Source organism: Heteronotia binoei, chromosome 5 (assembly GCF_032191835.1).
Source record: "Heteronotia binoei isolate CCM8104 ecotype False Entrance Well chromosome 5, APGP_CSIRO_Hbin_v1, whole genome shotgun sequence".
Classification (NCBI taxonomy): Eukaryota; Metazoa; Chordata; class Lepidosauria; order Squamata; family Gekkonidae; genus Heteronotia; species Heteronotia binoei.
In genome coordinates this window covers 135,254,511-135,278,822 of record NC_083227.1, presented here as the reverse complement: position 1 = coordinate 135,278,822, position 24,312 = coordinate 135,254,511, and the positions used below count along the sequence as shown (strand labels likewise).

Here is a 24,312-nt window from a genome sequence, read left to right as displayed (position 1 = left end):
GGACAAGAGGTAACAGGAGAAAAAAATGTATGCCTGATTTAGAACTAATGTTATGTCATATGTTAGCTTACTCAGTAATTCTTATTTGTTGAGCTGTTAGGGTGACCATAATGTCTGAAGGCCAGCCAGGGACACGTTGGGGGGGGGGGAGGTAGGGGTGCGCGCGCGCGCCGCCGGAAACAGGAAGTGACGTCACTTCCGGTGACGGCATGCCACCACAGGAAACAGGAAGTGACATCACTTCCCCGCGTCACCTGCCGGAAATGGGAAGTGACATCACTTCCTGTGACATCATTTCCCCCAAATGACATCATTTCCCCCAAATGCCACTGCCGGAAACAGGAAGTGACTTCACAGCACTTCCTGTGACATCCCCAAAAATCCCCCAAATATCACCGCCGGAAACAATTCTGTTCTGAAATCCTGTATATACTTCATCAGTATATGGGATAAGGCACTTTCTCAGCTGTGCTGCATAATGCAGCCTATTTATTTTGTCCTGTTTGCTCTGTTGGCTCTATCTGCGCCACCTTCATCACTTTCGGGGTGTGGATCCCCCAGTGGGGTGGTCTCCCGACTCCCTCCGCTGGCTGTTTCTGATAGCCCTGCACCCCCTCTTTCATTTGATATGTGTCCCGTGCGGGTGCCACCCTCCCGCCGGGAGATGCCGCAAAATGAGCCCCCTTGAGGCTTATGGCGGCAGGGCTCGGGGGAAGCGAGCTAGACTGCTGTTCTTTTGAGGGGTTATAGAGTGTTTCGAGCCCATCCCTGTGGCATCGGTCCCATCGTTGTGGGGCCCAGGGGGCCGGCGCAGCGGCACGCCGAAGCAGCCTGTCACTAATAACACAGGTCGAGATGCAGGACAGGAACCCGGAAGTGACCGACAGGCTGCTTCAGCGTGCTGCTGCGCCGGCCCCCTGGGCCCCACAACGATGGGACCGATGCCACAGGGACGGGCTCGAAACACTCTATAACCCCTCAAAAGAACAGCAGTCTAGCTCGCTTCCCCCGAGCCCTGCCGCCATAAGCCTCAAGGGGGCTCATTTTGCGGCATCTCCCGGCGGGAGGGTGGCACCCGTACGGGACACATATCAAATGAAAGAGGGGGCGCAGGGCTATCAGAAACAGCCGGCGGAGGGAGTCGGGAGACCACCCCACTGGGGGATCCACACCCCGAAAGTGATGAAGGTGGCGCAGATAGAGCCAACAGAGCAAACAGGACAAAATAAATAGGCTGCATTATGCAGCACAGTTGAGAAAGTGCCTTATCCCATATACTGATGAAGTAAATACAGGATCTGAGAACAAAGTTGCACCAGAAGACACAAACACAAAGCTCCCTTACACTGAATCAGTGCTTGGGTCCACCAAAGTCAGTATTATCTACTCCAGTCACAAACACAAAGCTCCCTTACACTGAATCAGTGCTTGGGTCCACCAAAGTCAGTATTGTCACATAAGAACATAAGAGAAGCCCTGTTGGATCAGGCCAGTGGCCCATCCAGTCCAACACTCTGCGTCACATAAGAACATAAGAGAAGCCCTGTTGCATCAGGCCAGTGGCCCCTCCAGTCCAACACTCTGTGTAACATAAGAATATAAGAGAAGCCCTGTTGCATCAGGCCAGTGGCCCCTCCAGTCCAACACTCTGTGCCACATAAAAATATAAGAGAAGCCCTGTTGCATCAGACCAATGGCCCCTCCAGTCCAACACTCTGTGCCACATAAAAATATAAGAGAAGCCCTGTTGCATCAGACCAATGGCTCATCCAGCCCACCACTCTGGTCACATAAGAACATAAGAGAAGCCCTGTTGCATCAGACCAATGGCTCATCCAGCCCACCACTCTGGTCACATAAGAACATAAGAGAAGCCCTGTTGCATCAGACCAATGGCTCATCCAGTCCACCACTCTGGTCACATAAGAACATAAGAGAAGCCCTGTTAGATCAGGCCAGTGGCCCCTCCAGTCCAACACTCTGTGTCACATAAGAACATAAGAGAAGCCCTGTTGCATCAGGCCAGTGGCCCCTCCAGTCCAACACTCTGTGCCACATAAGAATATAAGAGAAGCCCTGTTGCATCAGGCCAGTGGCCCCTCCAGTCCAACACTCTGTGCCACATAAAAATATAAGAGAAGCCCTGTTGCATCAGACCAATGGCTCATCCAGTCCACCACTCTGATCACATAAGAACATAAGAGAAGCCCTGTTAGATCAGGCCAGTGGCCCCTCCAGTCCAACACTCTGTGTCACATAAGAACATAAGAGAAGCCCTGTTGGATCAGGCCAGTGGCCCCTCCAGTCCAACACTCTGTGTCACATAAGAACATAAGGAGGGAAGGAAGGGAGGAGGGAGGGAAGGGAAGGGAGGAAGGAAGGGAAGGAAGGAAGGGGGGAGGGAGGTAGGGAAGGAAGGAAGGAAGGGGGGAGGGAAGGAAGGAAGAAAGAAAGGAAGGGAGGAGGGAGGGAGGGAGGGAAGGAAGGGAAGGGAGTGAGGGAAGGAAGGAAGAAAGGAAGGGAGGAGGGAAGGAAGGAAGGAAGGAAGGAAAGGGAGTGAGGGAGGGAAGAAAGGAAGGCCGCCCCCCGCCCCCCCCGCTTTCGGCCCCCTTACCTGCTTCCAGGGCGGCGGAGAGTCCAGCGGCGGCGGCGGTGAGTCCTGCGGTGGCGGCCTCTCCTTCGCTTCCCTGGCCTCCGCCGGGCCCCGCGCGCCGGCGGGGAAGGCGGCGAGGGAGGGAGGGAGCTGCCGGCGCTGGCCTCTGGAGGCCTCCAGGGACCAGCGCCGGCTGCTCCGCGGCCTCTCCGCGGCCTCTGCTGGTCGCTGGGGGCCCTCCAGAGACTCTGGAAGGCCCCCAGCGACCAGCGGAGGCCGCGGAGAGGCCTTCGCTGGTCGGCGCTGGTCCCGGAAGGCCCTCCAGAGGCTCTGGAAGGCCTTCCGGGACCAGCGCCGGCTGCTCCGCGGCCTCTCCGTGGCCTCCGCTGGTCCCTGGAGGCCCTCCAGAGTCTCTGGAGGGCTTCCAGCGACCAGCGGAGGCCGCGGAGAGGCCTCCGCCACCGCTGCCGGCCCCGCGCGCGGGCGGGGAAGGCGGCGAGTGAGGGAGGGAGCGTCCCTGCGCAGGCGCAGGTATGCTCCCTCCCTCACTCGCCGCCTTCCCCGCCGGCGCCCGCGGCCCACCGCCTCCGGGGCTGGCTAAACCAGGACCTCTAAATGGTCCCGGTATAGCCAGCCCGGGAGGCGGGAATAGGGGGCCAGAACCGGGACATTCCCGGGCTCCCGGGACGGTCTGGCCACCCTATGAGCTGTTCACCTCAGGACCACAATGGATGCCCAGGTTGCTGTTTACCATGTACTGGAAAAATGTGATTCAGTCATGTGTTTTTAAAAAAAAATTCTAGTTCTTCTGTGAAATTAATGAAATTATCAGCCTCTTTGGTTTCCATGTTTCCATGACTTCTTAGGTTTCCATGTTTCCATGACTTCCTGGTTTCTGCAACAGGTATAATGGGCAGTATTCTTGTGATTCTGTGAGCAGTACATGTAGTTCTACTAAGTTCTCTTCATTGCTGTGGCTCTTGATGACTCCTGGAGGAATCAGTTCTAGGCTTAGGGGACCCAAAGGCAGGGACACCTGCTCAGGTTGGGAGGGGCTGGAATAAAGATGGACAAAGAGTTGAAATTGATCCTCTTTTTCCTCCTATATTTGCAGCTTCTTTGAGGCGGCAGTTTCATATCAGTGTCCCACTGCATTCTGACTTACTGACCCTCACACTAAGACTGTCTGTCTGCAAGTATCCTGCAACCCCGGAAATGATCTTTCAGGAGGTTAGACAGGGCTGCAGCAATTGAAGGAAACATGGAAAAATCATGTGCCCTTCAGCACATGGGTAGTAGGATGCTACTATACAATAAAAGGAACTTTTGTTATTGTTGTTTTGTTTTGAACTGGCATGGTGAATATTTAAGCTTTACCACCAAGGACCAACCCATTACAGTTGCCAGGTTCAAGGAAAGTCTGCTTTCCTCTCTTTAGTGACATGCAGCTGTGTTACCTTTGTACCGTATATAATCCTGAACATGCAGTCCTTGTTTTGAAAACTTGATGTGCATGGATAGCAAGATTTTTTTTTAACTTTTAAGATACATTAAAAACAAGTTCCTTGTTGTTGGGGACTTTCATTTAAATCTAGACCTTCCTACCTTTTCATAGTGCTAACTTAGTATTTTAAAAACCTAGTAATTAGCAGATTCTAGCCAAAAGTTTCTAATGAACTTTGGCTAGTATTTTCTCCAGCTAATTATAGGCTCATAGGGTACTGTGGTGACTAGTGGTAGTCCCTGATTATATTGGTAAGTATAGGGATGGAGGAAGTTCAGCAGTCCATCACAGCAAGTTCACAATGCCTTGATTCACTATAACATACTGTCCACAGGTGTCTAGTTAAGTGTTATTTTGATCAGGGCCAGACAAATTCATTATTCATCAAAATTGCCTGAACTTAAAGAGGAAAAAGACTGGCAACCAGACAAAAAGCCTAATATACCATTCAGCAAAGTGGTAATTTTGATGTAGTCTATCCCACTTTGGTAATCCACTTTCAAGTTTAATGTTGGGTAACATAACATATCATATAATGTGCTGAGGTCAGTCTCCAGCAGCAGTCTTCATGGCTGCTTTTGTGAGATGCAGGAAGGACATTGGCCGCCACCAGTTTTTCTCTCAGTATTTGAAAAATAAAGTGGAATAGTTAGGGCCTACTGGCCCTAGAAATACTCAGACTGTTTGGATAATTGGGTGTGCTGATAAATAGCAATGCTCTTTACTAAGGTCATTTCAAATAATTAAGTTTTCCAGATAACAGACTTGAAAGGGGTCGGATGGGATTTCATTTACTTAATGTGAAACTCTCTGCTTGTGTCAAGTGTTATTTACTGTTAGATTGAAGCTGAGAATTTACCAAATGATTCAAGGGGTGGTAGCTCCAACAGGAGGCCTACCATTCTTGAATTCCAGACAGTTTTGAAGATGGCAGCATAAGGAATCCACTGCTGCTGAACAGGGTTGAAGGCAGACAGGGGAAAATTACTTCAGTATAAGCTCTGCTGGAACTGGAGTAGGTCTGCATAGGATTGTTCGGTTAAAGCACAATCCTAAATGAAATCAAGCCATTCTAAGGGTTTAGAGGAGAATAACTTTGTTTAGGATTGCACTGCCAGTGTCATACCAGAACTTCCCAACCTTGTGTTTTGTATACCTTCCTAATATTTCCTGTGTATACAAGTGCTCTGTTACAAAAACTGCAGAAATGGAGGAGTTCTAAAGACCTGTTTTGCTTTGCACATCAGTTAGGCTGCCATAGACTTTTCTTTATATTACGCCTGCTTCTTACCCTTCTACCTTCTTTTCTTTGTAAAGGCCAGACAACATCAACTTCAAGATGCTCCAAAATTCCAAATACAAAATCTGGCTGGTCAAGACAGAAGGAGAAGAAACCCTCAGAGGTTAGTTGTGTTTCATGCTTCTGCTCAGCCTGATTGGTGGTATTGTTCAATGACCGTGTAGTTCTTAATATTATTTGCAGAGTGGTGGCACCATATCCACTGAGGCTGTTGTGTGATCCAGACCTCAAGTAGTGACTTAGACATGTTGCGGTATTTCCCCAGTGAGGATCAAGAAGGGGCTGCTCTAGATTTCATATGCTCCCAAATCCTAATTGCAACCATTCCAAGTTTCCTTCTGAAAAGGGAAGCCCAGTATTTAGTTCTTAACAGGGGATCAGAAAGGAATCGTATACCCTCTATCAACAATCAAGACCCTTCAGTGTCAAATGAATTGCTGTCTAAAGTGGCAGAAGACATGCCAAAGCTGCAGATTAGGTCATTGCTAAAATCTTAGCAGCCTGCAGAACTAGATCCAGTATAAGGTACAGTAGCAGTACAGCAGTTTATTTATTTATTATACATATCTTGCCTTTCTTTCACCATTGTGGTATACACAAGGTACACGGGAGGTTCTTTCATCAATGCGCTTAGAAGATTGAGACATCGTTTAAGGAATACTGATTTCTCATACACTCTCCAAACAAACCCTGGGATCCATTGAGTTCTACATGCACAACACTTAATCTTAGCCAAAAGGCCGAGGAGTGATCCATTGAACTCTGTCCATTGCAGGAGCTGTTTAGTTGCTGTCCTAGGTCCTCAGTTCATTGCAAAGGAAGGGTGATTAAACACCCAATACAAGAAGCAGACCTCTGAATCACAAGCTAAAGGGAAAACACATTGGTTCTTTCAAATGATGTCTCAGGTTGGAAATTATCTTTTGATGTCTCAGATGTCATTCTCTGTTGCTTTGGTAAATGCAGATCTTCTTCGTGGTCTCTGTGCATCACACTTGTGGGGGGGATACTGCGCCTGCGCCGCTCCCCGATCGGTATCTGTAAGAAAGCCCGGGAATTTTCCGCGGTCGGTGCCACTGGGCATGCGCAGGCGTCCCATTGCGCACGCCCAATGGCTCCATCGCGGTAATCCCGCCAGTTCCTTTCTGACCGCTGCGCGAAGAAGCTGCGTTTTCCTCTTGTTCCCGGTCGGTGAGCTTCGGGTTTTACCCTTTTTTCCCCTAGCCTCTGCATATATAGCCTATTTGTTGTTTTCCTTAGAGTAGTAGTTAGTTTCTTAGTTAGTTAGTTAGTAAAAAAAAAAAAGACTTTGTATTTTTCCGGGTGTGTGTTGTGGCGGGTCGCCCTTCAGGACCTTCCCCCTGTTGCTCCCTAGCCTTTTTTTCCCCTCCCAGAGGACTCTGAGAGGATCTTCCCAGTGACGATTGTCTATGGACAGTCGCTGGGGTTTTTTTAAGAGGTGCCAGGCCTGCGGGAAGAAGATCGCCCCTCCCGACGGCCATTCCCTGTGTCTTCTCTGCTTGGGTGAAGCGCACCGTGTGGAGGCCTGCCCACACTGCCTCCGCTTCTCCAAGCAAACCAGGAAGAACAGGGCGGCAAGGCTCTCGGCCGCACTGACTGCCTCGGCACTTCGTCCTCCGAAACCAATGGCGGGCTCTTCGGCATTGGTACCGAAAATGGCGGCCGCCCAACCCCCGACGGTCCCATCGGCCGATGCGACCTTGGTCGAGGCGGAAGCTCCGAGGGAGCAACAGCCCGCGAAACGAGCCCTCGAGGCGTCGGTCGAGAGGCCCGCGAAGAAGCGACGGGAGAAGACGGGCCAAGAATCCTCCAAGAAGGCGAAGAGCAGGGAGAAGCGAAAGTGACCACGCTCCACTTCACCTTCCCCCGACGTGTCGGCACCGATCGCCATCGAGCCGCCGAGAAGGGTTCCTCCCTCTCCGCTGCGCAGCCCACCGACTCCAGGGGCCAGCGCGCATCGGCCGCGTAGCCCTTCAACTCCAAGGGCTAGCGTCCATCGGCCACGCAGCCCTCTGACTCCAAGGTCTAGCGCTCATCGGCATCGCAGCCCGCCAATCCTCGGGCCCAGCGCTCATCGGCCACGACCCCCCAGCATCGGAAGTGGAGATCGACCTAACCCGTCGATCTCCATCGGTGGCATCCCGTCGACGGAGCGGTGACTCGGCATCGGATGTTGAAGCAATGACATCGGCCGATGTAGCGACGCCCACAGCGCCTAAGCGCGTGAGAGAGAGGGAGCCGTCGGTCGAGCCTCGCCGCTTCCCACCGATACCCCCCTGGGAGCAGCATAGATGGCAGTCGACCTACCCCTGCTGCCCGCAGTACCATTGGTACCAGCCAGCGGAGCACCCGGAGTGGGAGCATCGGTTCGAAATGTCCTCGTTCTCCAGGACATCGCACCGATACAGACGACCATCGGCATCGGTCTCGATCCCACCGGAGCGACGCGTCGCACCGACAGAGCCCCCGCACCGACCCCCGACGCCGATCCAGTTGCCACGGAGGGAGCCAACACCACCCCTGTCGGAGCGCTCGGAGCACAGAGAGTCTTCGCCATCGGGGTCGGAGAGCGACGGGGAGAGAACCTGGGAACCCTCGCCGGATCCCAATACAGCGGAGGACCTCCCAGTCTCGCCCTCTGAAGACCTGCGGTCCTATGCGGACATGGTTAAAAGAATGGCAACCACCATTTCCATACCCATCTCACAGCCCAAGCCAGTTGTGGACAATAACGTTTTTGATATCGTCCAACGGGACACCTCCGCGGCTGTAGCCCTGCCAGTGACCAGGGTCATACTACAGGCACTCAAGGACCCATGGAAGAAGCCATCCTCGGCACCGGTGTCCTCGAGGAAGCTGGACCATATGTACAAGGTCCAGGAGACGGGGGCTGAGTTTCTCTTCACGCACCCAAAACCGAACTCAGCCATCGTCTCGTCTTCCTCGAGGTCGCGCAGGGTGCATTCTGCCCCCCCTGACAAGGAGGGGAAGAAATTGGATACCATGGGCAGGAAGATCTACTCGGCGGGATCCCTGGGCGCGAAGGTATCGAACTATGCGGCCTGCATGGCGAGATACCAGTACGCCATGTGGGAACAGCTGTCCCCCCTCCTGTCCTCCCTACCCGAGGACAAGAAAATGGCTGCCAAGAGACTGCAACAAGAAGGCCTGACGGTAGCCAAGCAGCAACTAACAGCAGCGAGGCACATGGTGGACGTGTCTGCCTCGGCCATCATGTCCGCCATCTCCATCCGTAGACACTCCTGGCTGAGGTCTACCGCCCTACAGCAAGACACCAGGGTGCTCATCGAGGACTTACCCTTTGAAGGGGACGGTCTCTTTAGTACCACCACTGATAACGCCCTGCAGGAACTGGATAAAAACCTGAAGATCTCCAGGAGCCTGGGGGTTCAGGCACCCTCCAGACAACCCAGGGCCAGGCAGTGGAGCAGATCCTGGACCAGGAAACCTACCCACAAGCCACCCTCAGACCAGCAGTGGCGCCCTCGCTCATCACAACCCGACAAGCAGGCCTACTCGGGTAACAACAGAGGTCGCTACAGCACCCAGCCCTCAGGCAAGCCTAAGGGGGCCTGCCCCTCCAAGCAGGGACTTTGACTTTTTTGTCCCACGCATCGTCGCCCCCACCCATTCCACTATCCGCCTCCGCCCCTTCCTGCCTGCCTGGGAGCGGGTCTCCTCAGACAGGTGGGCCCTTTCCATCATCAGAGAGGGCTACAAAATAGACTTTGCTCAGATTCCAAACCAGTCCGTGGTGATTACCACCCCTCCCTCCCCGCCTCTGCTGGCGGAGGTGGCCAACCTCCTACAGAAACAAGCCATAGAGAAGGTTCCCTCAGGGGACACGGCGGGTGGTTTCTACTCCCGCTACTTCCTGGTTCCCAAGAGGGATGGAGGCCTGAGACCCATCATGGACCTTCGGAATCTGAACAAATTCATCCTTTACCAGAAGTTCCGGATGTCCACACTACAATCTATCCTGCCCCTCATCAACCAAGGAGATTGGATGGCCACCATAGATCTCAGGGATGCTTACTTCCATATCAGCATCCACCCAGAGTTCAGAAGATTTTTGAGGTTTGCTGTGGGCCCGCGACACTTCCAGCCCTACCATTCGGACTCTCCACAGCACCCAGGGTGTTTACAAAAATGATGAGCGTAGTAGCTGCCCACCTCCGATTGCAGGGAGTGATAGTCTTCCCATATATAGACAACTGGCTCCTGGTGGCCAGATCAAGGGAAGACCTGTCTGCTCGCATCACATCCACACTACGCCTTCTCGAGGCCCTGGGTCTGCAGGTCAACCTAGAGAAATCAAAACTCACTCCATCAAGAACAGTGCAGTTCATTGGGGCAGTACTGGACACAAACCTGCATCGGGCGTTCCTGCCCGCCCAGAGGGCAGAGGACATCATCAACACAGTGCAGTTGCTTCAAAGACAAGGGTGGGACACAGTACAACAGCTTCAGCGGATGCTGGGGCTGATGGCGGCGACGACAAGCGTGCTACTCTTCGCGAAACTGAAGATGAGAGACCTGCAGCTATGGTTTCTCCGTCAGTTCCGCCCAGCCAAAGACTCACCTCGAAAGAGGTTCACTATTCCTCCTGCGACGCTCCAATCGCTCCAGTGGTGGGAGTCGAAGGACAATATCTGCCAAGGAGCGCCCTTCCATCTCCCGGCCCCCACAGTGACCATCACCACGGACGCTTCCCTGTGGGGCTGGGGGGCCCACATGGACGGACTGTGCGTGGGGGGCCAGTGGCCTCCCAAGCTGGCCCTGCACCACATAAATTACCTGGAACTGCTGGCGGTACACTTTGCCCTTCGTTCATTCCGCCCGAAGCTGGCGGGAAAGACAGTGGCACTGCTTACAGGCAATACCACCGCCCTAGCTTACATCAACAGGCAAGGTGGGACGGTGTCCCGTCGGCTCTGCGCACTCGCGATGGACTTGTGGACGGAGTGCATCCAACACGACATCTTTGTGAAGGCTGCACATCTCCCAGGGGTCCTCAACATACAGGCGGACTCCCTGAGCAGAGGGGGGGGGGGGCCTCACCACATGAGTGGGAACTTCAGTGGCGCTTCCTGCAACCAGTCTTCCAGCTTTGGGGTACCCACAGCTGGATGCCTTCGCCACAGCAGACAACAAGAAGTGCCCCATGTTCTGCTCCAGAGGGGGGGCCGACCCAGCATCCCTGGGGGACGGACTCCTCATCCCCTGGGAGGGCTGTTTTCTTTACCTGTTCCCGCCCCTCCCCCTGCTGACGAGAGTAGTCAGCAAGATAGCAACGGAGAAGCCACGTTGCATCCTGGTAACCCCCTGGTGGCCTCGCCAGAACTGGTTCTCCTCCCTACTACAGCTGTCGGGGGGGAACTTCTACCACTTCCCAGCGGAACCAGACCTCCTGTCGTCTCAGGGGGGGGCACGTGCTGCACCACAACGTGCCACACCTGAAACTGACAGCGTGGCTCATAGACCCATAGAGTTCTCGGGCAGGGTCCAGGAGGTCCTACTAAATAGCAGAAAACCCTCCACCAGAGTGTCCTACGATAGGAAGTGGAGGAAGTTCTCGAACTTTATGGCTGACCGGTCAGGCACACCAAGGGAGGCAGGCCTGCCGGCAATCTTTGACTTTTTGCTGTCCCTAGTCGATGCAGGCCTAGTCTTCTCTTCCATTAAAGTTTACCTGGCAGCCATTTCTGCCTTTCATGAGTCTGTGGGCGGATACTCCATTTTTGCCCACCCCCAGTCCAAAAAGTTTATGAGGGGGCTGTTTAGACTGCATCCACCATCTAAGCCTCCCACTCAGTTGTGGGACTTGACACTGGTCCTAGACATACTAACCAGGCGTCCCTTCGAGCCTATGGCCACATGCTCCCTGCAGCTCCTGTCCTGGAAGACTGCCTTTTTGGTGGCCATCACTTCCGCACGTAGGGTGGGGGAGCTCACGGCGATGCGTTGTGACTACCCCTACCTAGCCTTTAGAGAATCTGGTGTCTCCCTGGCCCTGGACATCAGCTTCCTCCCTAAGGTGGCCTCCCAATTCCATCTCAACCTAGAGGTTTGGCTACCAAGCTTTTTCCCTAATCCCTCCTCGGATGAGGAGCGTAGGTTGCATGCCTTAGACGTCAAGCGTGCCTTGCTCTTTTACTTAAAGCGCTCGAAAGCCTTTCGCAGGGACCAGCAGCTATTCGTCTCATACACTGCGCCCAGACTGGGCTCCAGGATCTCGTCACAGAGATTCTCGAAGTGGCTGACAGAGACCATCAAGATCTGCTATCTCCTAGCAAAGAGGCCGCTGCCGGGACCTGTCCGTGGACACTCCACAAGAGCGATGGCAACATTGGTGGCGTTCCTGAAGAGCGTGCTTTTGGCGGATGTCTGCAAAGCTGCTACCTGGTCTTCCCCGCATGCCTTCATGAAGCACTACGCGCTGGACGTGCATGCTCAACAGAGGACTCGGTTGGGGACTGCGGTTCTACAATCTGCTGTCTTCGGTTGACCGTCTTCCCACCTCCAGGTATGCCTTGCTTGCTAATCTCCCACAAGTGTGATGCACAGAGACCACGAAGAAGATAGACAGGTTGCTTACCTGTAACTGTAGATCTTCGAGTGGTCATCTGTGCATTCACACTACCCGCCCTCCTTCCCCACTGCTGACGGTCTCCCTTCAATAGGAGCTTTCAGCGGTCATGAAGGAACTGGCGGGATTACCGCGATGGCGCCGTTGGGCGTGCGCAATGGGACGCCTGCGCATGCCCAGTGGCGCCGACCGCGGAAAATTCCCGGGCTTTCTTACAGATACCGATCGGGGACCGGCGCAGTATCCCCCCCACAAGTGTGAATGCACAGATGACCACTCGAAGATCTACAGTTACAGGTAAGCAACCTGTCTTTCTCTTTCATGATGCAATGTTTCAGTTCTAATATCTTTGTACAAGAAGAAAACACAAACAGGTTTTTATTATACGACTGAAAATGCACATTTTGCTGGTGCATGGAAACAGCTGTCTATTTATGCTGTATGATAAAAAAGGTATTAACAAGTGCCTTTAATGTATTTAATATAATTTTTACCACCACTCATATATGTGGCTGCAGATACAGAAATATATCAGAACTTTATCGATAACATTACAAACTCCTAACAGAAACCTTATATTTGCAACGGATATAATGTAAATATATCTAAACTGAAGTTGAGAGTTTGTTCCACAATCTTACAACAGCTGTTAGCATTTAGTACATTGCATATACAATGGATTGGATCCTGCATTCTTTCCGCTGGTGCAAGGGTACTTATGCTGGTGGAGGAGGGAGGCCAATCTTCTCTGATTCTTCCCTTCCTACTGCAAACCTCCAGATCACAACCTTTGCTGTTCCAGCAGTAACATTTAAATGGTTCAAGAACTAGAAAGCAGGGCTATGCTCCTGGATCATAGAAATTAGCTCATTGTTGTGTTATCATAAAACTATGTAAAGGAGGTTAACATCCCTGTATTATAGGTATGGGGCTGAGAGAGAGTGGTTTGCCTTAGGCCTCCTGTTAATCTCACAGCAGAGGTGAGATTGAACTGGAGATTTCCTGAGTTGTAGTCCAGTTTATTAGCTGATATGCTCCACCATCTTCTGAATAAACTGAGATAAGATGTAATCTCTCAAACTGACAAGCTACCTTGAACTCTGGAAGCCTTGCAGTCAAAATGTTGTGGCTTAGACTCTGTTATATCAGTTGCCTTTGAGGGCTGCAATGTGAAACCCCCTTGTATGACAGCTGTTTCCTTGGTTTTCTAATGATCTTTTGACTGTGCTTTCTGAAACTGTGTTCTAGTTCTGCATGTTCATCATATCTGCTTTGGCAACATAAGATGTAAGGCTAAGAAATCAAAGGCACTAGACCTATGCAGTTATTAGCAAAGTCAAGGGTGAGGCTGCTTATGAAAGACTGTGCAACAAGGGAATTAGCTATGCACATTCATTGTGCAACTGGAAAGATGAGCTTCTTTGCATAGAAAACATTGAGCCCTTTGTAAATATTGAGGTCATTTTACAACATTGTCTGGGCATCCTGCAAGAATTCACTGTTGGTGCTGGTTTCAGATTTCTCCCTAATTCTGGGCTGCAGCTCAGCATGGTTCTGAAATGTTTTTTTGCTCCTTGCCTCATCATATATTTCAATGTAAAGAGATAAAATCACTTTGTAAGTGTGAGGTCTGTTCTCATTGACTTGAAGTGGCTACCACATATGAAGATGAGAATGTAGAGTCCTCATGTAATCTTGCCAGTGCTCTGCACATGTTTACTTAATGTACTTTACTCATCAAGGTTTATATGTTATGAAACAGTTATTCTCTTTGAGCTAGTTCCGTGTAGGGGTTAGAATGTTGAACTAGAAGTTGGGGGCTCTCAGTTCATATTCCTAATCGACAACAATTGCATGAACTTGTGGCAGTCATTCTCTGTTTCTCTGTCCATCTCTCACCTCACACAATTGTTGAGAGAATAAAGTGGAAGGGGGGAGACTCATGTATGTGGCCTTGATCTCTATTGAGAAAAGGGCAGAATTAAAATATGATACATAGGTGAAAAGCTTTGCTGTGATAGCTTGTGTTTAAGAACACTGGCTTGTGTTAGGTGATTTTTTTCCTACTACAGTGGTTAACAATGAGGTAGGTTCTCTGTTTCACACATTTAGGATTTAGGAGCTTAGCAGGTCAGTCCACATCCCTATTAGTTTAGTCCAAAGGCTCCAAACCTTTGTCTAGCTACCTATGTTGGCCTCCAAAAATCACACTTCTATTCCCTCTCAAAATGTACTGAGCTTTGAACAGAACATAGCACTGCCATTGAAATATATTGTTCAAGTAAAACAAATTTGCCTTAGAACATTTTAAAACTCAGCTAAAGAATTAAAGATTGATAGAACCAAAAGCCTTAGATCTCATCCAGAAGCAGATATCACACCAGCAGTCTAGATATCTGAAGGGGATAGAGAATCAGGGTTTTCTGATGACAAATTAGGAACTCCAGCTTTTCTATTCCATAGCTGTTTTTTTTTTTTTAAAGCATGACTCTTGACAGTGGATTTCAAGTGGCAGTTTGAATGCTCATGAAACTGGCTAGGCCACTTTATTAAAGGGTTTTTGTCCGTGAGTAAATGAGCCTTGAAATCAATATAGAGAATTCACAGAAAAGGCAGTGAAGAGATTTCAAAAGGAGACTGATGGAAAGAGAAAATTCTAAGTGATCAGAAGTAGTTTTGTCCTTATCCTATGAGAATCTATACATTGTAGGATCTAGGGAATTGAAACTGTCGACAAGAGTTCTGTCAGCTCATCATTCCTGGGTTTTTCTTGTTCTGATGTGTCACAAGGGTAACAAAGCTGAATCTCAGATGCATTAAGGGAGTGACTAAAGTGATAAAGGGTGGTGTGACAATTACACTGCCTTTCAAGACCGTACTTGATCTTGCTTCTGTTAAGTTAGACTGCACTGGAACTCTGGTTGTGATGGTGTAGGTCAGCCTGTTCCAGTGTGCATTGGTGTTTCAGTTTTGGTGCATGTGCATTTAGGACTGCAAATCAGAGAAGATGTTTCAGGCTGAAGTGGGCAGATGTTTCCGACTAGGGTCTTAGTCTGGATATTTACTCAGGGTAATCCCAGTGCCTTCAGTACAAGTACTCCAAAAATCATAGCCTTAAAGCTAATTCTAATCCTTTTCCAACAACATAAATTATGTGCGCCAACATATTAATATGAACACTCTTAGTGCAGCCACTACACAGACTATATCAATATCAGATTGTCCCTTTATGTATGTAAAACTGCCTGGTCTGATCATTAAAAGGAGTTCTAAGCATGAATTCGTTTGGCTTAGTTAAGATGATTCAGAAGAAAAAGCTCACCTGTCCTAAACACAATTGTTTGAAAGTATATCCCATTTTATATATGTGAAACTGCCTGGTCTGATCATTAAAAGGAGTTCTAAGCATGAATTCGTTTGGCTTAGTTAAAAGACCACCAGTCCTAAACACAGTTGTTTGAAAGAATATCCCACTGATTTCAATAGAACCTACTTCCAAGTAAGTGTGTTTTGGATCATTGACAGAATCTAATTCAGAGAAGCAGCGAGACATAAGTATGATGTTGTAACAGATTAACTGAAATGACAGTCTTTTAAACACAGGTAGGTTGGTTGATCATATTCAAGGTTATGTTTAAGAGCCCAAATTGCTTGTGAAGACAAGATTCAAAGTCACAGGAACGTTTGGCTAGTTTGACATGTCAACAGGGAAGTAAATGAAAACAGTTTTTATGTGTTTTAGGCAACAATAATGCCTGCTTTACAAAGTTCTTCAGGTAGTTAAAGAGTGTCACCCAAGATATGAAGGACAATTGTTTATTTATATCCCTAGACTGTGTGTATGTGTTAGTAGCCAAAGCCAAAAAATTTATGAAATAACAATGTGGTAGAAGGATGATAGTATCAGAGATACATGAAATAATAGGTTATTAGCTTTGCTTTTCTGAGAGGGGCAAACATATTAATGGCTTTTAGTTTAATGTAAAAGGAAATTATTAATAGTAAAATGTCAATAAATATTTAGTGTCAATGGATAATTTAGTAACAAACTGTTGGTAGAGCAAATACTTAGAACTGGTTTATATTATGAACTATTTGAGATACCTTCACATGGCAGTTGCCTCCCATGAATGCTATGCAACAGCAAATACCTTGGCAGATGGATAGCCAGTAGGGATGGGCACAGAACGTGAAAATGGTGGGTTCATTGGGTTGCCCAGATTGGTGGTTTGGTTTGTGTCCTGTGGGTTCTGATTTCCCAAACTATTCATGGTTCGTTGGTTTGTTCAGTTTGTGAAGGCATAGAACAGCCCCTATGTGGGCTAGAGATGCCAAACTTGCAGCAAGCTCTTCAGCGGACTCTTTTCTACCTGCTCTGCAAGTTTGGTGCAAACTGGATTTCAGGGGGCTGAGCTGCAGCCCCCCAAAGCAGGTGCCTCCAGTAAACTGCTGTTTTAGGAGTAAGTCAAGCTGGGGAAAGAAAGGGAAGCTGCCCTGCAGCTTCTGGTCAGTTTCAACCCCAGGAAGCTTGGAAACTTATTAGAAGTGGCAGCTTTGCTCTCCCCAGCCTCTGTTTCTACTTCTGTTCAGTTTCAGGGGCCAGGGGGAGAGTGGATCTGCCACTTCTAGTCAGTTTCATTGGAAACTGACCAGAAGTGCAGGGGCCTGGGGCTGCGGCTTTCTAGTTAGTTTCACTGAAAACTGACCAGAAGCGCAGGGGCTGGGGAATTAGGCTGGTGCCAGGCTGTCTGGAAAAACGAAGCAAACACAAACCAAATGACATGCCAAGAAAAAAAAAAATGCCGGTTTGTGTTCAGGTGTGGCGGGATCAGATGAACCAGTCCAGAATGAACCACAAATTGGCCATATTTAGCTCAAATCACGATATGTGGCTTGGTTTGTGCCCATCTTTAATAGCTAACATTGTATGATTTCTACACTACTACCATGTGCCACCAACAAATAGCCGTTAAATATATAGGTTACAAATTTAGAAAGTTTTTTAAATGTGTGTGCCAGGTTTTTCATTGCAACTAGCAGTTTCTTAGAAATTGTGCTGGAACTCTATTTGATTATGGTACAGTCCTGTCTTTTAGTTATGCTGCCTGGACAAGGATAGGGCTCCATATGCCACTAACTCCCAAATTATAATGCCACTATTGTATTATGTCATAGTGGTATCACTATTAAGTCATTGTAACTGTTATACATACCAGTATGACTACACTTTTGTAAGGGGGATAATATAATTGGTGTTGTAGGGAAGGTGAGAGGAAATGGCCCACTTAATTAGGATGTTATTTTACCAACGTCTTTGTCAATGTAAACGCAATATAAACACAGTCAGTTTGGTGTACTGGTTACGTGTGAGGACTCTTTTCTGGGAGGACCGGGTTTAATTCCCCACTCTTCTACATGCACCTGCTGATGTGACCTTGAGTCAGTTACAAGTTCTCATATAGTTGTTCCTCTCAAGAGCGGTTCTGGGAGAGCTCTTTCAGCTCCACCTACCTCACAAGGTGTCTGTTGTGGGCAGGGGAAGGGAAAGGATATTGTAAGCTACTTTGAGACACCTTCGGGTAGTAAACTGCAAGGTAAAAATCCATCCATCCATCTATCTCCTCCTCCTCTTCTCCTTCTCCTTCTCCTTCTCCTTCTCCTTCTTCTCCTTCTCCTTCTCCTCACTATCTGTAGTATCTGTTACCAGTAAATACACACCCATGGGAATCAGTGGAGAGCTCAGAACTAGTGCTTTGCTTCCACTGCAGCCACATTAGAGAACAGATAGTGGTTAAAATCAGTAGTCAGTTGCTGCACAGAAGAAAGAATATATCAGGCCCAGCAAAGAAATTCAGCTCACACCTCAAAATAGATAACTTGAATCTATACCAGCTCACTTACCGTTTTCTTTTCTTGGAATTTTTTTGTGTGTGCACGTGCATCTGGAAATCATAACAACCTCTGGTAACTGATCCCTACTGGGGGCCTGGAGGAAATTCAGAGAGTTGGCTGAATAAATCCTGCCCCCACCTCCTGCCTCTGGTATTTCAAGGAGGTCTCCCATCCAAGTACCTGCTAAGTTGACCCTGCTTAGCTTCCGAGATCTGATGAAATCGGGTTTTCCTAGGCTATCCTGGTCAGGGCACTTACCCTTTTCTTGAGAACAAAAAACGTATGTGGGAGCATTAATGATGAGTAGCTTTGGTGAAAGGGAGGCCTTTGTGGAAACAGACACTCTTAGGGTGCAATCAGATGGGCAGGTTGCCAGGCAGGATGTTGCCTTTTAAAAAGCCACCTGATTTTGCATTACACCACCTCAAATAGATGGTGGGTGCTAAGATGGCATCCAAGTGGCATGGGCCATTCACATTGCTGACACACCACAACCACAGACCCACTGCTGATTTTCCCCCCAGTCCCACTGTACATGCACAGAAGCAGAGAGAGGTGAGGTTGGGGGTAGGGGAAGAATGTGCCAAAGACAGAGTTGAATGATAACATCACTCGTTCATTTCCATGGCATGTCAGGCTGTGGTGGAACAAACTGCTTGTCTAATCGCATCCATAGTAATGTTGGTAGATGAATTACAATGGTGTTTTCAGAACCTCTTAACAGAGATCCCTACAGATTTTAGATACAGACATCAGGAATTTTAACTCCACTGCTGCAGCTGGGGCTGCAAGGACAAGACATCCTGACCAGGTGAGGAATGCAGGAATTGATCTTTTTTTGGGGGGGAGGGGACTTCTAAACATCTTTAGCTCCCCAAGGAAAGGGATGGATATGCAGAATGTTCAAACATCTGTGATCACAGTGCATGTCCCCTCCCCTCCTCCATTAAGGGAAATTATATTGGTTAACATTTCATGTAGAGAAGACTCAAGGTAAGCATGCACTGTGCAGAAAGGTGCTATTAAACATATCCCCACTCTCCCTTGGTAATATCGTATCATACTTTGGTGGTGACATTGGAGAGCACAGCCTCTTTTGTTGACAAACACCTATTCTGCATCTGTTGCCACTTCTGGCCAAAGACTTAACAAGTGATTTTTCCCTTCAGAATAAGAGCTATACATGGAAGAAGTCAAACAGAACTAGGAGACAGAGTTCTAATACAACTCCCTACAGAAGATGGGTAAGTTTGTCTCCATGAGCACTTTATTCCACATAAATGAATGCTTGTACATAACCTTAGAGGAACTAGTAATAAGAGCGTGGGAAGTATATGGGATGAAGAGCATCTAGGCTTGCTACCTTACTATCCCTTTGTTCCTTATTGGCCTCAGCGCTCTCTCTTTTTCTTTCTACAGGGAACTGGACAGCCACTGAATCATGCAGGGCTAAATACCCTGCAGACTGCAAGCAAGACCTGCAAAACTAGTGGGAAGTTAGCCTCTGTGATGTTGCCATCTTTATACTTGCTGGGCTCTTCTTCTGTTCCAAGTGCATATTTCATTAGCAGTACTTGGTATGGAGGTGCAGCGATGGTGAAAGCTTCACCTGTGTCTTCTCTGTCATGCAGCTTTTCAGGCAAAGGGTGCAATTCAGTAAAAAGCAGTGACTATTTCAGATGCACTTAGGTTTTCTAAAGAGGGTTGGCAGATGACCCCCTTCCTGCAACTTTGACACATTTAATTTGTTTTCACAATAGACAGATTAACATCAGATTAACATCAGGAAGAGCTTGGGGGTCTCCACAGCCCCATCAAGATCTAGAGTTTTTATATTTATGCCGTGATCCCCCTGGGTCCGCTTGCAGGGAGGGCAGAATATAAATTTGAATAATAAGTAAATAAAAATAAAATCTTGCCCGTAGTGTCTCCATTGGAGTACCAGGAAGGATCATTGTGTATGAGTCTCAATAGTTAGTGTTCTTCTGACTCTCCCATGCTTACTACTGGAGTGGCAGAGGCGGTGTCATTTCTCCCATAAAATTTAAGTGGGAGGCTGATTGATTTCTAGTGGTGCCAGCAGGTTAATGTGGGATGTCACTGGGAGCAAATTGTGACTGATGTGTAGGGATGGGAGTTACTAGGGATGCTGTGGGAATGGCTGTCTTTGCTACCTTACTCCTTTTTTCTCATGTTGTTTTTGTTTGTTTATTTGGATTCAGCGTAGTCTCTAAACAGTTTATAATACAGTTTATAAATTTGAACAGGTTTACCTGTCAACTTGAAGGGAGGGGAGGAGCAGAGCAAATGGTAGAAATCTGTTTGGAAGGGGAAACAATGGGTGGGATCATGTTGGGAATTGCACAGTATCCCAGTTTTGAAAGAGCTGTTGCTCTTTGATGTGTACTGTGGCAATCACACAGCCCCTGCCCTGCTGACAGGGAAGGCACAGGCTGCACATGTGCGAGAGGAGCATTCAGACTGCTCCTGCACATGTGGTTGATTCTGTTCAATAACAAATGTCACTTTTCTCTTCCATTTTATTTAGCATTATTTCATATTCATCCAATCAGATTTTTTTTTCTTGGAATTGAAGGGTATGATTGGTTATTTGGATTTCAAGCAGTAGACTATATATGAGCTGGTAGGGTTCTTCCCCTCTTGCTAATGTCTGTGGCTAATATATGTAGTTGTTGCTTCATATTGATTTGAGGCTTTTAATTCTTTAGATGCCTTTGAAAAGATCAACCCACTTTCCAGAGTAGGCAGTAAATAAGAATCTTGCAAAGAGCACATCGAAACACATTTGTCGTGATTCAGTTCAGCTTCCGCCTGTCTCAGGAACTCAGAGAAGTGGGAATGACATATATTTTCATTGGGCTGATTTTTAATGATGGTATTTATCATGTTAAAGCAGTAGCTGAGGCAAAACCAATAACTCAGAAGGAGAGATTGCCAGTCCGCCACCTGCAGCACTACATGAGCTTCCCAATGTAAGGATGCTGACTTGGTTCAGTAGATGCAGATGTTTGCTATAGGTTCTCTGGGAGCACGAAGCATTCTGTGGGTGAATGAGAATGTTTCCATTCTCCATTCATAAAACGGAGTTAGGCAAGAAGAACTTCAAAGTGATTATGGAAAGCAATTTAATTGCAGAACATGAGCATTGTCAGAGGCCGGTAAGCAGCCAGCTGGTAATTTAACTTTCCATATCCACAAAGGTCCTGATTCAGGCCAAATTATTAGTGCTCAAGCCCCATGGAGATCAAAGGAACACATTTGTCAAGGTAAACAAGCAGCATTGTTTTTGATAGGACTGTCACACACCTTGGCCCCAGCCTGATGAAGAGTTCTGGAGAACTCAATTTTTCCCACACTGTTTTGTGTAATTTGGGTTGGTATTGATTAAAGGTGTTGCATGGCTTTTGTTTTCGGATCTAGTTTCTGCTTTAGTGGTTTAGTCTTTGTTTTACTTGCTGGTGACTTCAATAAATTACTTTCTTGTGATTTTAACACTTCATTTTACTGTAAGCTGCTTTGGGGTTTTTTAATGCCAAAAAAGGATTACAATAAATGGATATTTTTATTACTAAGCTTTGTTAAAAACCCTGTTTCCTTTCTTCTCACAAATTTGACTTCCTGTCTAGATGAAAGCAAAAGGACACGAGCAGTCTTTGTTTCACACATCTTGTTTGGGGTGTCTTGTGTTAACATTAGCTTGACTTGAATAGATCCTATTTTGCCCACTGGTTGAATGTAGGCCAAATGAAAAAAAGATCCCTAAGCAGGTTGCTGATCAGGGTATATATAGTTAATTATGCACTTAAACAGCAATTGCTTTCTTCCGTTGATCAGTAAAATACAAGCAGTACACAGAACAGAGAATTGTTTGAGTCTGGATGTTATAGTCTCAGTATATTGTATTTTCCCTTGACCAATTTCTCTCAATACTAAATTAGATGTGTATCCCTTTAAACAGTTCTCATTGTTTGGAGAAACAATTAACATCTTCTGAGCAAATCAGTGGAACTGGTGTTGCTAAGCAGCAGACCTTTAAAGATAATTTGTCAATTTCTGTGGAAGGAAGAAAATAATAAACAGTCCTATTGAGAGAAAATTGCTTGTTTTCCAGTATGCAACTTTCCTTCTACCACCAGGTCTTCAGTTCATCAGTGCCCAATTTATTCTTTATTTAGTTTCTATAAATAATTCAAAAGAGTTTGAGTAGAATAATTGAGTCTTTTCCCATATCCTAATCCCAGAGAATTTAAAACAAAAAGGGGGGAAATGTTCAGATTACCAATGGAGTATATTAACTGATGGTATCTTTCCAGAAAACTGATATTCTTTGTTTCATGTGTGTGTGCTTTTTCAAATACTATCTGCAGCACGCTATCACTCCTTAAAACAGAGGTGTTGGATTTATTTGTTAGGAGGGCCAGATCTGACACAAACGGAACTAAAGCGCAAGGATTACAGCAGAAATTAAAAATATAAAATGCTTGGAACTTGGAAACGCAATGAAATAGCTTTGCAAGCTTCTCTCCCCCCCGCCCCCCCGTAGTCTACACAGATTGGGCAATTGCTCTCCAGTATAATATCCCACTTTGGCTGTAGATTCCCAGGTTAGAATGCTCACTAGGTCAGGTGCATTAAGCAGAGACAAGCTGACTCAGAGCATCAACCCTTTATTTGCAAGGATACAACTCCAGGAAGCCTGAGCTTCAGCTGTCTATATAGGAATTTGAAACACATTACAGCACAGACAAAGCTGCAAGGAAAACGTGGAATGGATCTTCCATCAATTTCCCTGGGCCCTATCTGTCTCGGCACAGAGACCTTAATGGAAAATCCATTCCATGTTCTCCCTGCAGCTTTGATGGAGAGTTCGTTCCACATTTTTCTTTCAGCTTTGTCTGTGCTGCAGCCTGCAAGGACAAGGCAGTAAAGGCAGGGAACTGAAAGAGTAGGGAATTTTGTCAGCCTCAGAACTTCAAACAGTGAGGACAGGAGGGGAGGGGGGAGAAAAGAGCCCCAGGGGCCTTCTTAAAGCCCTGGGCGAGCCGGTTCTGGCCCATGGGGCTGGACATCTAACACCCCTGACTTAAATGTTCTGCTTTGATAGTTGATAATTTCTGCATTTCCAGTTCTGTGCAGAATCCTCATGATAGAGTGTTGGCATAGTTTCTTGCCTTTGAATGTTCAGGCTTATCTTTTCAGATAGGGACTAAACAACTGAGTTGATAATACTGCAAATCCAGGCTGCAGCTTGCCTTCTCATCTTGAGGGAAATAGATGCAATCATACTTCTTTGGCATAAAATTTGGACTAATCTTCTATCCCAATCCTTGTTTGAAAGGCCAGAAGAGGTGGGGAGGAGGGAGCAAAAATGTAGCGAAAAGCACACAAGATTATAATCTGTTGGGAGAGTCTGATGAGAAAAATGTCCCAAATATTAATTATTGATTCTACAGCCTTCTTGAGGTTCTGTAAAAACTGCCAGTGCTGCGGGTTTTGATTTGAGAAGCTGTGAATCATTTGCAGCATTTACCCTGTTTTAGTAGATAATCAAAGTATTACACTGTAAGCTTTTTTCAGGGGGTGGGGGGAGAGAAAAGACGGCTGCAGCAGGTGAACTTGTGTTCAAGTACAGAGGAGCCGTGTGACTGCCAACAAGCCACCCTTGTGCATTAAAGAATGAATTAAATAAATGGCTGCAGGTAGCATCTGGAAGCGAAACAAAAGCATTTTTCATTTTTATGTCAAGGAACTGAGCTCCCTTGAAAAACAAAAGTTTCCATTCTCACCAAGGCATATGTCAGGAAGAAGATGGGTCCACCTGCTGCTACAGAAAGAACCCCAGAGTGATTGATTTTTAATGCTTGATCTTCCCGCCTGTGTGCCTGCAAGCACAGAAAGGGGGGTGGAGTGCAGGGAGAGGGTGAATGAAGTGAAAGAAGCAAACTGTCAGGTAGCTGACCGTCAATTAGGCAGGCTGCTCATCTTCATTCATGGCCTCTCTTCAGCCCACCCTCCGCAGAAAGGCCTCCAGATGGTGAAGAGGGTAAGGAGGGAAAACACTTTACTGCAACAATAACAGCGATTACAGAGGCACGCTTAGCTCTACTGACATTTGGTCTGTGACCGAGATCTCCCCCTTTGTAGGGGCTCATTGGGCGGGAGTTCAGGCGCTGCTTTAGATTGGATGTTATAAGCAGATAGCCAGATTAGATGGAGTTAGCTTTTATCGCCTGATCCCCTATTAAAACTGTTTGGGTGATTCACGCCATTGGAGATTCCCATCTGGAGATTCCCATCAACCTTGAGTACTGATGTATTAAACAGAGTCTGCTAACAGCTTGCCGTTTACTTCTGTAGATGGCTTCATTTTT

The 24,312-nt window shown here is 47.5% G+C and overlaps 1 protein-coding gene across 5 annotated transcripts in view; it reads left to right on the top strand.

Moving 5' to 3' along the window:
- Positions 1 to 24,312, top strand: part of JADE2 (jade family PHD finger 2) — a 290,477-nt gene that overhangs the window by 37,913 nt on the left and 228,252 nt on the right. For all 5 annotated transcript variants that reach the window (XM_060240452.1, XM_060240456.1, XM_060240451.1 and 2 more), the window contains one exon: positions 5,415 to 5,500. In XM_060240452.1, the coding sequence (XP_060096435.1) occupies positions 5,415 to 5,500 (86 nt within the window). The remainder of the gene's footprint in view (positions 1 to 5,414; positions 5,501 to 24,312) is intronic.